Here is a 13,253-nt window from a genome sequence, read left to right as displayed (position 1 = left end):
TGGAAAGGAGTAATAATAACAGGGTTGCTATGGAGGGAGATTTTAATTTCCCAAATATTGATTGGCATCTCCCTAGAGTGAGGGGTTTAGATGGGGTGGAGTTTGTTAGGTGTGTTCAGGAATGTTTCTTGACACAATATGTAGATAAGCTTACAAGAGGAGAGGCTGTACTTGATCTGGTATTGGGAAATGAACCTGGTCATGTGTCAGGTCTCTCAGTGGGAGAGCATTTTGGAGATGATGATCACAATTCTATCTCCTTTACCACAACATTGGAGAGAGATAGGAACAGACAAGTTAGGGAAAAGTTTAATTGGAGTAAGGGGAAATATGAAGCTATCGGGCAGGAACTTGGAAGCATAAATTGGAAACAGATGTTCTCAGGGAAACGCACCAAAGAAATGTCGCAAATGTTCAGGGGATATTTTGGTGGGATTCTGAGCAGGTACGTTCCAATCAGGCATGGAAAGGATGGTGGAATACAAGTTCCATGGTGCAGAAAGACTGTTATAAAGCTAGTCAAGAAGAAAAGAAGAGCTTACAAAAGGTTCAATAAACTAGGTAATGATAGGAATCTAGAAGATTATAAGGCTAGCAGGAAGGAGCTTAAGAATGAAATTAGGAGAGCTAGAAGGGGCCATGAGAAGGCTTTGGTGGGACTGGATTAAGGAAAACCCCAAGGCAATCTGCAAGTATGTGAAGAGCAAGAGGATAAGATGTGAGAGAATAGGATCAATCAAGTGTGACAATGGAAAAGTGTGTATGGAACTGGAGGAAATAGCGGAGGTACTTAAAGATTACTTTGCTTCTGTATTCACTGTGGAATAGGATCTTGGCGATTGTAGGGATGACTTGCAGTGGACTGAAAAGCTTGAGAACGTAGATATTAAGAAAGAGAATGTGCTGGTGCTTTTGAAAAGAATCAAGTTGGATAAATCAAACAACAGGAATTCTGCAGATGCTGGAAATTCAAGCAACACACATCAAAGTTGCTGGTGAACGCAGCAGACCAGGCAGCATCTGTAGGAAGAGGTGCAGTCGACATTTCAGGCCGAGACCCTTCTTCAGGACTAACTGAAGGAAGAGTGAGTAAGGGATTTGAAAGTTGGAGGGGGAGGGAGAGATCCAAAATGATAGGAGAAGACAGGAGGGGGAGGGATAGAGCCAAGAGCTGGACAGGTGATAGGCAAAAGGGGATACGAGAGGATCATGGGACAGGAGGTCTGGGAAGAAAGACGGCGGGGGGGGGGGGGGGACCCAGAGGATGGGCAAGAGGTATATTCAGAGGGACAGAGGGAGAAAAAGGAGAGTGAGAGAAAGAATGTGTGCATAAAAATGAGTAACAGATGGGGTACGAGGGGGAGGTGGGGCCTTAGCGGAAGTTAGAGAAGTTGATGTTCATGCCATCAGGTTGGTGGCTACCCAGACGGAATATAAGGTGTTGCTCCTCCAACCTGAGTGTGGCTTCATCTTTACAGTAGAGGAGGCCGTGGATGGACATGTCAGAATGGGAATGGGATGTGGAATTAAAATGTGTGGCCACTGGGAGATCCTGCTTTCTCTGGCGGACAGAGCGTAGATGTTCAGCAAAGCGGTCTCCCAGTCTGCGTTGGGTCTCGCCAATATATAAAAGGCCACATCGGGAGCACCGGACGCAGTATATCACCCCAGTCGACTCACAGGTGAAGTGTTGCCTCACCTGGAAGGACTGTTTGGGGCCGTGAATGATGCTCCCGATGAGACCGTTTTGCTGAACATCTTCGCTCTGTCCGCCAGAGAAAGCAGGATCTCCCAGTGGCCACACATTTTAATTCCACATCCCATTCCCATTCTGACATGTCCACCCACGGCTTCCTCTATTGTAAAGATGAAGCCACACTCAGGTTGGAGGAACAACACCTTATATTCCGTCTGGGTAGCCTCCAACCTGATGGCATGAACATCGACTTCTCTAACTTCCGCTAAGGCCCCACCTCCCCCTCATACCCCATCTGTTACTCATTTTTATGCACACATTCTTTCTCTCACTCTCCTTTTTGTCCCTCTGAATATACCTCTTGCCCATCCTCTGGGTCCCCCCCCCCTTGTCTTTCTTCCCGGACCTCTTGTCCCATGATCCTCTCGTATCCCCTTTTGCCTATCACCTGTCCAGCTCTTGGCTCTATCCCTCCCCCTCCTGTCTTATCCTATCATTTTGGTTCTCCCCCTCCCCCTCCAACTTTCAAATCCCTTACTCACTCTTCCTTCAGTTAGTCCTGACGAAGGGTCTCGGCCTGAAACGTCGACTGCACCTCTTCCTACAGATGCTGCCTGGCCTGCTGCGTTCACCAGCAACTTTGATGCGTAAGTTGGATAAATCACCAGGACTGGACGGGATGTACCCCAGGCTACTGTGGGAAGTGAGGGAGGATATTGCTGAGCCTCTGGCGATGATCTTTACATCGTCAATGAGGATGGGAGAGGTTCCGGAGGATTGGAGGGTTGCAGATGTTGTTCCCTTATTCAAGAAAGAGAGTAGGGATAGCCCAGGAAATTATAGGCCAGTGAGTCTTACTTCAGTGGTTGGTAAAGTTGATGGAGAAGATCTTGAGATGCAGGATTAATGAACATTTGGAGAGGCATAATATGATTAGAAATAGTCAGCATGGCTTTGTCAAAGGCAGGTCGTGCCTTACGAGCCTGATCGAATTTTTTGAGGATGTGACTAAGCACATTGATGAAGGTCGAGCCGTAGATGTAGTGTATATAGATTTTAGCAAGGCATTTGTTAAGGTACCCCATGCAAGGCTTACTGAGGGAGTAAGGAGGCATGAGATCCAGGGGGACATTACTTTGTGGATCCAGAACTGGCTTGCCCACAGAAGGCAAAGAGTGGTTGTAGACAGGTCATATTCTGCATGGAGGCAGGTGACCAGTGGTGTGCCTCAGGGATCTGTTCTGGGACCTCTTCTCTTTGTGATTTTTATAAATGACCTGGATGAGGACGTGGAGGGATGGGTTAGTAAATTTGCTGGATGACACAAAGGTTGGGTGTGTTGTGAATAGTGTGGAGGGCTGTCAGAGGTTACAATGGGACATTGATAGGATGCAAAACTGGGCAGAAATGGCAGATGGAGTTCAACCCAGATAAGTGTGAGGTGGTTAATTTTGGTAGGTCAAATATGGTGGCAGAATATAATATTAATGGTAAGACTCTTAGCAGTGTGGAGGATCAGAGGGATCTTCGGGTCTGAGTCCATAGGATACTCAAAGCCGCTGTGCAGGTTGACTCTGTGGTTAAGAAAGCATACAGTGCATTGGCCTTCATCAATCTTGGGATTGAGTTTAGGAGCCAAGAGGTAATGTTGCAGCTATATAGGACCCTGGTCAGACCCCTCTTGGAGGGGTCAGTTCTGGTCATGAGGAAACCATAGAAAGGGTGCAGAGAAGATTTACAAGGATGTTGCCTGGAATGGGGAGCATGCCTTATGAGAATAGGTTGAGTGAACTCAGCCTTTTCTCCTTGGAGCAACGGAGGATGAGAGGTTACTTGATAGAGGTGTACAAGATAATGAGAGGCATTGATTGTGTGGACAGTCAGAGGCTTTTCCCCAGGGCTGAAATGGCTAGCACGAGAGGGCATAGTTTTAGGGTGCTTGGAAGTAGGTACAGAGGAGATGTCACGGGTAAGTTTTTTATGCAGAGAGTAGTGAGTGTGTGGAATGGGCTGCCGGCAGCGGTGGTGGAGGCAGAAATGATAGGGTCTTTTAAGAGACTCCTGGATGGCTAGATGGAGGTTAGAAAAATAGAGGGTTATGAGTAAAGCCTAGGTAGTTCTAAGGTATGGACATGTTCAGCACAGCTTTGTGGGCCGAAGGGCCTGTATTGTGCTGCATGTTTTCTATGTTTCTGTGTCTCTAAGTACTCTCGCTATATTATGAAATCTTCGTTAATGCTTATATAATATTTGTCTATTAATCTGCATGTGCCATTGTTTCCCCTCTAGTTATCTGCGTTTTTTTCCCCGTCATGAAGGTGAGGACATTGGCTGCAGATAGTTATCCAGTCTATGTTATCCTCTGAATTCAGTCACTTGCTAAGCCTATTCACAGGGCTCAATAATATCTCGGACTATAATGTCAACACTTAGAGAAGTTTGGATAGGAATGGTCTACTCTGACAGCACCTCACATACACACAACCTCTTGCATCCAGATCTGAATTTGCCTGCTGAACAATGTGTTCTTCAGAGGGAATGCAGCCGTTTTAGGACAGTGGCTTATTTGACTACCTCTTGAAGACAGTTAGGAATGGAATTATCTGCTAGCCTTGCCAGGGATTTCCAATACTTCCTTACAATGAATGATATTAAAATATTACTGGATCTATGTCACATGTACAGGTGTGCGCCGCTTAACATCCATTCAGACAAAGACTGTAGTCCCGATTGGAGAACGTGACGTAGCAGACGTAACCAATCTTGTGTATCGCGTATCTGTTGAGTGTAGTAGAGTTACCTCTGTTTAATTTTCTTTCGAAAATATTACCGTAAAGTGCATCGTGTCTTCCAAACGCAGCAAAACCACTCCTAGTGATAGCAGCAGCGAGAGGCAAAGGAGAAGTATTGGTTTGGAAGTGAAACAAAAGGTTATGAAACAACATGAAGGTGGAAAACCAGTGAATGCTATTGCTCGGGATTTAGGCATGTCGCACTCAGCAATCACGACGATCCTGAAAAACAAAGAAAAAATTCTCGAAGCTGTTAAAGGATCGGCTTCACTGAAAACTACAAGGCTCACGAAAATGCGAGAGGGGCCTATATCGGATATGGAGAAATTGCTGATGACATGGATTGAGGACCAAACTCAAAAGAGAATCCCTCTCAGCACGTTAACGATCACTGCTAAGGCACGGAGCTTGTTCGAAATGCTTAAAGAAAAAGCAGGACCAGGCTACAGTATCGATAAATTGTGTGTGATATAAGCTAAGAAAGTGTTTACATAAAAGTTTAAAAAGTGAAAAAAATTAAGAAGTTTAAAATAAAATTAAAAAATTATAGTGTATGTACATATGTATTATAGAGTACAGTACACAGTTTTAGTGTAAGTTCTTGGCTATTTAGTCAATACAGGTACACTACAGTACTCCATATAGGTTTGCTAAGTATCTAATTTGGTGTTCGCGCATTCATCCAAATGACATAACGACCGATTTCACAGAACGTATCGTGGATGTTAAGCGACGCTTACCTGTAATTTAAATCATGCGCAAATGAGAAATGGTCTTTCCTTTAGCATTTCAATGAATGAAATTCATTTTTATCACAAACTTCCAGTCACTATTGCTAAAACTGCCCTTTAATTTCAAATTTAGATTAGATTATTCCTTGGAATTTTAAATACTGCAACTGCATTGGTGGGATTTAAACTTCAATTTTGTGTCCAACCTGTTGTATGTATGCTGGTTCAGTAATTTAATCATTCTGCTACTGAGTGGTGGTAGAAAGTGAAAGGTAGAAAAAAACCTGACAGATTTTAGCAAGAACTAATGGAGATGGCATTGAAATATAAATAGTGCTCTGTAAAGTCAGCTTAGATATAGATTAAAGACAGCCAATGCTGGGGTCTAGAGCAACAAACAGTCTGCTGGTAGAAATTGGTGAGTCGAGCGAAGAGAGAGAAGGGAAGACAAGAGAATTTGGAGAGAAGAGAAATGTCAGTGTTTAGGGGTTGAAATCCTACACCAGGACAAGTGAGCCAAAACATCAGTACATCCTCTCTTCCCACAAGTGCTGCTTACCCCACCGAGCTCCTGCAGCAGATTACATTTGCTGCCTCATCTTGGAATAGATATTGCTAGCGGTGAGTGAATGAAAAGGAAAGCACATTACAGATTAAACTGTCTGGCCCATTTTCTTTGCAGGGTACAAAAGGAGCCAAAGGTTCAAAAGGAGAAAGGGGTGATATTGGTTACCGAGGTGATCCAGTAAGTTAGTCATATATTTCCAATCCCTTTCTCCACCTGTCATATTTTTGTGCATGTTATTATGACATGGAATAGCAGTGACAGGTCATTCCAAAGTAGGATCCATTCATTTAATTCAAACTATACATTTGTCCCAATGTTTAGTCATAGAAAAACTAAGTTTATTTTTAAGGGATTCGAACAGAACAGGTCATTTAAAATGATCCGTAAATTATTAATTCAACAGTTTCTACCTTCCAGAAAATTCAGTATGTACTGCTAGTATGACCTACAACTATTTGTTAAATAACTTACAGGAAACAGCAAGTCTCATTCCCACAGATAGAAACAGAAATCCAGTTCATTTACACTCTTGTGAAATGTAATTAAATTCAAGGTTCTCCAAGTGAGACAATATTTTCTGAAGATGTGGAATTTCTCGTGCTAATTTCTAGCAAATATAACATACTAGAAATGAGAAAATTAACAAAATGTTACTGCCTACTATTGGAATTTATCTGTTATTTAAATAGAGAAGTTTAATTATTTTATATATGAGAAAATATGAATTATTTTTATGATCCCAATTTAGTTGTATAATGTAATGTTTTAACTTTAAAAAAGGTGTTGAATAGAGCTGTTTAAATTTTATGAAATTGTGATATTACAGGGTGAACCAGGACTTGACAATAACCAGAGAGGACTCAAAGGGCAAAGGGGTGACATGGGCTTGGTGGTAACGTATACATTATTTGAAATAGTTTTTTTTTCAGTGATTTCATTTTATGTGTAAATGTGTTAGATTTTAACATGAGTAAATTTATTTACAACCAAGTGATCAGAGGCGGAGGGGGTCCAAGGGGTCCTGTAACTTTCACCTGATCCTATTTCTGTTACTTAGATTAAACCAATAATGCCAAATGAATTCTAAGGCGAAAGTGAATTCACTGTAACTGTTTGATCCAAATCTAATTTAGGGAGAAACTGGTGATGATGGACACCCAGGGGAGCCTGGCCAAAATGGGAAAAGGGTAAGCAAACCACTTCATACACAGCTCCGGCCATACTGATGGAATCATTATTTTAAGAAAAGTAAACTTTATTCAATGCGTTTGAACACATGAAGATCAATGGAAACGATATAAGCTGATGTAGGGCAGTGCTAAGAGATGCTGCATTGTTAGGGTCCTGTCTTACTGATTAGACTTTGATCTGAGGCCCTCCCTGATCTCTCACATGAAATTGCTCTTTCCTGCAACATATTGCAATGCAGGGGTGTTTATCCTATGCCAGCCAATATTCATCAAAACTGATTTCCAGGTCAAGGCCTCACAGATGCTTGAGCAGCTTGTCCAGTACAAATTGGCTATATCAACACTACAGTAATAATTATGCCCCAAGTTTAAGAAAGGTGCTATGTACATGGAAGTGCATTTTTAACTTACTTAAAATAATCGATAAATAAACTGTGGGAAATCATAAGTTATTTGCACCTTTAGTCTGCCTAAAATTTTGAAATTCTAAGGTAATCCACAGGGTTAGTCAGCGTCATCATGGGTACTAGCCTCCGTAGTGTCTAAGACATCTTCAAGGAGCAGTGCCTCAGGAAGGTGGCATCCATCATTAAGGGCCCCCACCACCCCGGACATGCCCACTTCTCATTGTTACCTCCTTCCTGTCTCATTGTCAGGAAGGAGATACGGAAGCCTGAAGCCACCCGCTCAGAGATTCAGGAATAGCTTCTTCCCCCCACCAACCAATTCCTAAATGGACATTGAACCCATGAACACTACCTTGCTACTTGTTAAAAATTATTTCTTTTTTTTTTGCACTACTTATTTTAACTGTAATTCAGTTTTTTCCTATATTTATCATGTATTGCATCATACCGATGCAGCAAAGTTAACAAATTTCATGACATATACCAGTGACATTAAACCTGATTCTAATTCTGATTCCCCATCAAACTCACTCATGCATTATTTGTGATCAAATTACGGCTTTGCGATCCTAGTTGTTTATTTATTTAAATAAATGTAGGAAAACGTAATCCAAGCTATAGTGAATTTCCCAGATATTATTCTATCCCCTTGGCTCCAGGACCATGCAATCAGGAAGAAGGATAGTGATTGCTAGATATTTCATATGGAATATTGTCCAGTTTGCATTCAGATCCAAATTATTTCTTAAGTTCTTGTGTTGAAAAATTTACCATTGAAGATTACTGTCTGTTCAGCAATTCAGTTCACTTTCCATATTAGTGTAGCCATTTTAGCAATGTGTAGCTTTTGACTTTATCAAAAATAACATCGCTAATATAATTCTAATAGTAATCTCTTCCTGTTCTCAAGCTTCACTGATGATAACTAATTATTTCAATTGTGCAGGTGTCTAATTTAATAAAGAGCAGTTGTGAATTTCAATTTTACTGTTTCTGTCTCTTTTTTAATATGCTTTTTTTAGGCCAAATATACTTAAATATTAAGTCTGAAATTTTCATTTTTATAATACTAGCTTGATTTCACTGTGGATTATTGCATTGCTAATAGAACAGACTGTTTATTGACATATCTCCTCAGTAACACAGCCTCATTCTTTCATTACAGGGAGTTCAGGGCCGCAGAGGATCAGCCGGAAAAAGGGTACGGTTTGCATTTTTGTTTCTTGTTGACAGAATGATGTTTAATACAAACTACTGGACACTGCAAAAGCAAAGCAGACTATGATGGATATAGATGGATGGCAGTGAATGGAGACGTGATTGATTGGTTAATCCTCCAGAGGATTTGCCTAACCATATTGGGCTGAGAGAAATGTGTTTGTGTGCGGAAGCAGTGCACAATGGCATTCTCTTCATTACTTACCGAACTGTGGAAGTAAAGAAGCCTATGTCATTGAGTCTGAGAGTTTTAAAGCATGGAAACAGGCCTTTCAGTCCACGTAAACCAAGGTGGTTTCCTGAGCTGGTCCATCCTGTGTGCTTTTGCCCATACCCATCAAAGCCATTCCATGTAAATGTCTCAGTAGCTTTTAAATGTTGTCAATGCACAATACCTGCCTTAACTACTTCATTTGTCAGCTCATTCCACATACTGAGAAGCCTCTGGGTGAAAACATTGCCCCTTTGGTTCCTTTTAAATCTTTCCCCTCTCAACATAAACCAATGCCTTCTAGTTCTTCATTCCTTAACCCCTGAAAAAAAAGACTAACTGTATTCCTCTATCCATACTCCTCACAATGTTGCACACCTCTGTAATATCATCCCTCATACTTCTGTGCTCATTTGAATAAAATCCTAGCGTGCTGAACCTGCCTTGATAACTCAGACCTCGAGTCTGGGCAACAGAAATCGCCTCTACACTCATCCCAGTTTAATGGCATCTTTCCTAAGGCGGAGTGAGCAAAACTGAACACAATACTTCAAATGTGACCTCACCGATATTTTACATTACTGCAGCATATCATCCCAAATTCTACACCCAGTGCCCTGATTATCGAGGCCAGCACACCAAAAGCCTCCTTCAGTACCCTGTCCACCTGTTATGCTAGTTTTCAGGGAACCTGTAGGTCCTTCTGTTGAATAACACACCCAAACCTTACCATTCACAGCAAAAGTCCTAACCTCATTTGTCCTCCCAAAATGAAACACCCCACACTTATCTGAATTACCCTCCACTTGCCATTCCTCAGCCCACTTATCCAGCTGATCAAGATCTCTTGTTATACCTGACAATAACCTTAACTGACTATGAGATCACAATTTTGCTGACAACTGGAAACTTACGAAACATCAACAACCAACTAATTGATATAGATAGCAACTTACAATAGCCCTAGCAACAGCCTATGGGAAACACCATTAATCATAGATCTCTAAATTGAAAAAGCCACCTTCCACCATCAGTCCCTTTTTCCGACCACCGAGTCAATTGTGTACCATTTAGTTACGTCTCCGTGGATCCCATGCAATGTAACTTCGCCATAACAGCCTATCACACGGAATTTTATCAACTGCCTCACTGAAGTCCATGGTGACCACGTCTACTGCCCTGCCCTCATTGAACTTCTTAGTTACTTCTTCCAAAAACTCAAATCAAATGTGTGAGCCTCTCTCCCTCTCTCCCATGCACAAGGATATGCTGACCATCCCTAACCATCCCCTATCTTTCCAAATGCCTGTATATCTTATTCCTCAGAATCACCTCCAGTAACTTACCTACCACAGATAAAAGGGTTGCTGATCTGCAGCTCCCATGTTTGTCTTTGCAGCCATTCCTAAATAAATGCAGGATATTCACTCCCTCCAGTTTGAAAGCACTTCACCTGTCGCTGACATATGTATCAACCAGGGAAACCACAACTTCTTCCTTGGCTTCCAATAGTGTTCTTGGATATATCTTGATCAGGCTCTGGAAATTTATCTGTCTTTATATGTTTTAAGACACCTAGCACCTCCTCTTCGGTAATGCTGACTATTTTCATTAACCCATCCCCATTAACCATATTGTTCTAAGACTTCGAGTTTCTCCACTGTAAAAGCAGGAGAAATATTCATTGAGAACCTCATCCATCTCCTGCAGCTCCACACAAAGATCTTCATTTTGTCTTTCAAGGCTCCTATTCTCTCTTTGTTTACTCTTTTTCCTAATATATCTATGGAATATCCTGAAATTTCTCTGGCAAAACTATCTCCTGCCCTATTTATGCCCTTGTGATTTCCTTAAGTACCCTCATGGTAAGTTGTACTCCTCCATAAATTCACTTGATCCCAATTGCCTGTCCGTACCCTCAATGTCTGAAACCATATCTCAGCTTAGGGTCAGGGCCTTCAAGAGTGAACAGGTTGCTAAGAAATTTGGTGAACAGAGAGAGAGAGTAAATGAATGCTGGCTGATTTCTGATTACTGAGTGGGCATTATGTTCTGTACTGCAAACCTCTGACCTAAGTCCTCCCCTGCCCCCAACACCCCGTTACAATTGTGCATCTAATTCTATACTAGAGAACTTCTGTACAGCTGCATGTACAGGATTCCCTCACACAATACTAGAGTCATGTTGTCTTTCTTCTCCCCAGCCCTGTGTCAGCTCCTTCTCAAAACTCTGTGATCCCTTTGGTCTGATTTTGGAGACTCCTTTAATGTGTTATCACCTGCCATATCCATCTTCATTTTTCTGACAGATTCAGGTTTGAATTTCTCCAGTTATGTCTCTGCTTTTGCCAGATCAAAGTCTTACCTTATTGGTGTAGAGCCATGCTCACCTAATCTTTATGACCACTCTACAAAGTCAAGTATACTTCATCCACTTCCAGATATCTCTTTTTCCATTGACCTAGTCCAACAAGATGCTTTCATAGATGAAGTCCTAATTAAGGGTCTTGGCCTGAAATGACAATTGATTATTCCGCTCCATAGATACTGCCTTACCTGCTGAGTTTCTCCAGCACTTTGTGTTTGTTGCTTTCATAAAATAATTCTTACCTACCAGAGATTCCTATTTTCTGCACATCTTCCCCCTTACAAGCTCTTTTAACTCTAGGATTCCGGAAGTATCAGCTTCCAATCCGTTTGTGATCTACATGCTGCCTCATGGCAATATGATTTATCAAAACTGAACCAACTATCACATACACGTTGCTTGCTTTGAACAGACCTCTGGCATGACCCTTCTCATTATTTTGTCCTCACATACTGCTTTGCTGCAAGTTTCACATTGAACGTTGATGTGACAATGTTCTCTGTCACCTTTGGGCACTCCATCACATAACCTCTATCCCTATCACTGATCTCAATTCCCTCAGTTTCACTATGATAATTTGTAGTCATGATGTTCCATTCTCCTATAACTGAGGCACTAAGTAGTTAATATCTCCATCGCACAATATGCCTGCATCTTACTCTGTAACATCAAACTTCCACTGCAGTTGAAATCCTCAATCTTGCAATATACAGATATTTAATTTCCCATAGCCTTCCTCCTTCCCTGCAACGCAAAATCCTGAAGCTCGCATTGCATAAATGCACACAGTTACACATGGTGATCATCAGCTGACATTTCAGTTATTAGATTCACTGTATACATTTCTTCATGATTTCAACCCTCCTGTCTTATTCTTCTCAATAATTCTTGGAGAGACTGCAGATCTCCAAGAGTGGTTGAGGGATGTAAATCTCCACTACTAATATCTTACAATAAATGGGTGAAGATAAACCAAATTCTCGGTACTTCATGAATTTCCTTGCCATGGCCAAGAGAAGGAAATGATTTGACATTATATGGATAATCATGGAGTGAACTGAGAAGTGGGTGTGAAAAAACTGAAGAGAGATGTTGTGCAGTGACAGGTTTCAAAGAGTATTTCAATCTGCTTACCCACAATCAATATAATCAGATTTGTGAAATCATCCAAAACTCAATTGTTTTCACATGTTTCAATTTGTATTTTGTTTTATCTGATATATATAGGGCAGTAAAGGAAATCCAGGGGCTATAGGACCTCCAGGACTGCCAGGATTTAGAGGCATTCAAGTAAGTAAAGTACTTAATAACACACAATTCTTGTTGCTCAGTTCGCAGCATCTTGCTTGCACGGACAATATGGAATTCATTGTAAGAAAATCTCTGTTTATGTAATTAGGGGGATCCTGGACCTTCTGGAGCCCCAGGACAGAAAGGTATACCTGGCATTCGGGGTCCAAGGGTAAGTGCTTTTACTTGCTGATTTGCCAGGCATTTATCCTAACCCAAAATAAAAACAGAAAATGCTGGAAACACTCAGCAACTCAGAGAGCACCCAGTGAGAAAAGCTAAGCTGCTATTCCGGTTGATGATCTTTCACCTCATTGAAAGTCACTGACTGGAATATTAAACTTGGTTCACTCTCCAGAAGGAATATGACCAGCTGAGAATTTAAAGTCATAAGCGAAAAGATGAACCGATACTTGTCCCAGCTGATACCCCACCAATCTCACCCCAACAACTGGGCTGCAAGATGACGACAGGAGGGTATGGAACTAAGAGGGAGGGGGGTAGCACCATTGAGCCCTCTGGAGATGTCGTGGGCTTATCAACGAAACATCAAAGAGGGAGGGTGTCCACCTGATGACCCCAATGACATACCTACCCTCCCTCCTTGTCACCACTCCAAGCCCACTGCCAACATCGAGAGTGCCGACTTACCATAGGGATTGAAACATCAAGTCCCAGTAGCTCTACTGATCTACCGTGGAAGTGGGAACATGAATGCTGGAAATCTGAATTATCCCCTCGAGAGCCGTTGTGGAAAGGATATGTTGGTTCTGGTGATATTG

At 41.7% G+C, this 13,253-nt stretch overlaps 1 protein-coding gene across 4 annotated transcripts in view; it reads left to right on the top strand.

The window, feature by feature from the left end:
• The window catches only part of LOC140199424 (collagen alpha-3(VI) chain-like), a 196,715-nt gene that overhangs the window by 135,044 nt on the left and 48,418 nt on the right, over nt 1-13,253 (top strand). For all 4 annotated transcript variants that reach the window (XM_072261494.1, XM_072261495.1, XM_072261493.1 and 1 more), the window contains 6 exons: nt 5,902-5,964; nt 6,614-6,679; nt 6,921-6,974; nt 8,550-8,585; nt 12,409-12,471; nt 12,581-12,643. In XM_072261494.1, coding sequence (XP_072117595.1) covers nt 5,902-5,964; nt 6,614-6,679; nt 6,921-6,974; nt 8,550-8,585; nt 12,409-12,471; nt 12,581-12,643 — 345 coding nt within the window. The remainder of the gene's footprint in view (nt 1-5,901; nt 5,965-6,613; nt 6,680-6,920; nt 6,975-8,549; nt 8,586-12,408; nt 12,472-12,580; nt 12,644-13,253) is intronic.

Source organism: Mobula birostris, chromosome 6, assembly GCF_030028105.1.
Source record: "Mobula birostris isolate sMobBir1 chromosome 6, sMobBir1.hap1, whole genome shotgun sequence".
Taxonomy (NCBI): domain Eukaryota; kingdom Metazoa; phylum Chordata; class Chondrichthyes; order Myliobatiformes; family Myliobatidae; genus Mobula; species Mobula birostris.
This window is presented reverse-complemented; position numbering and strand designations above follow the sequence as displayed.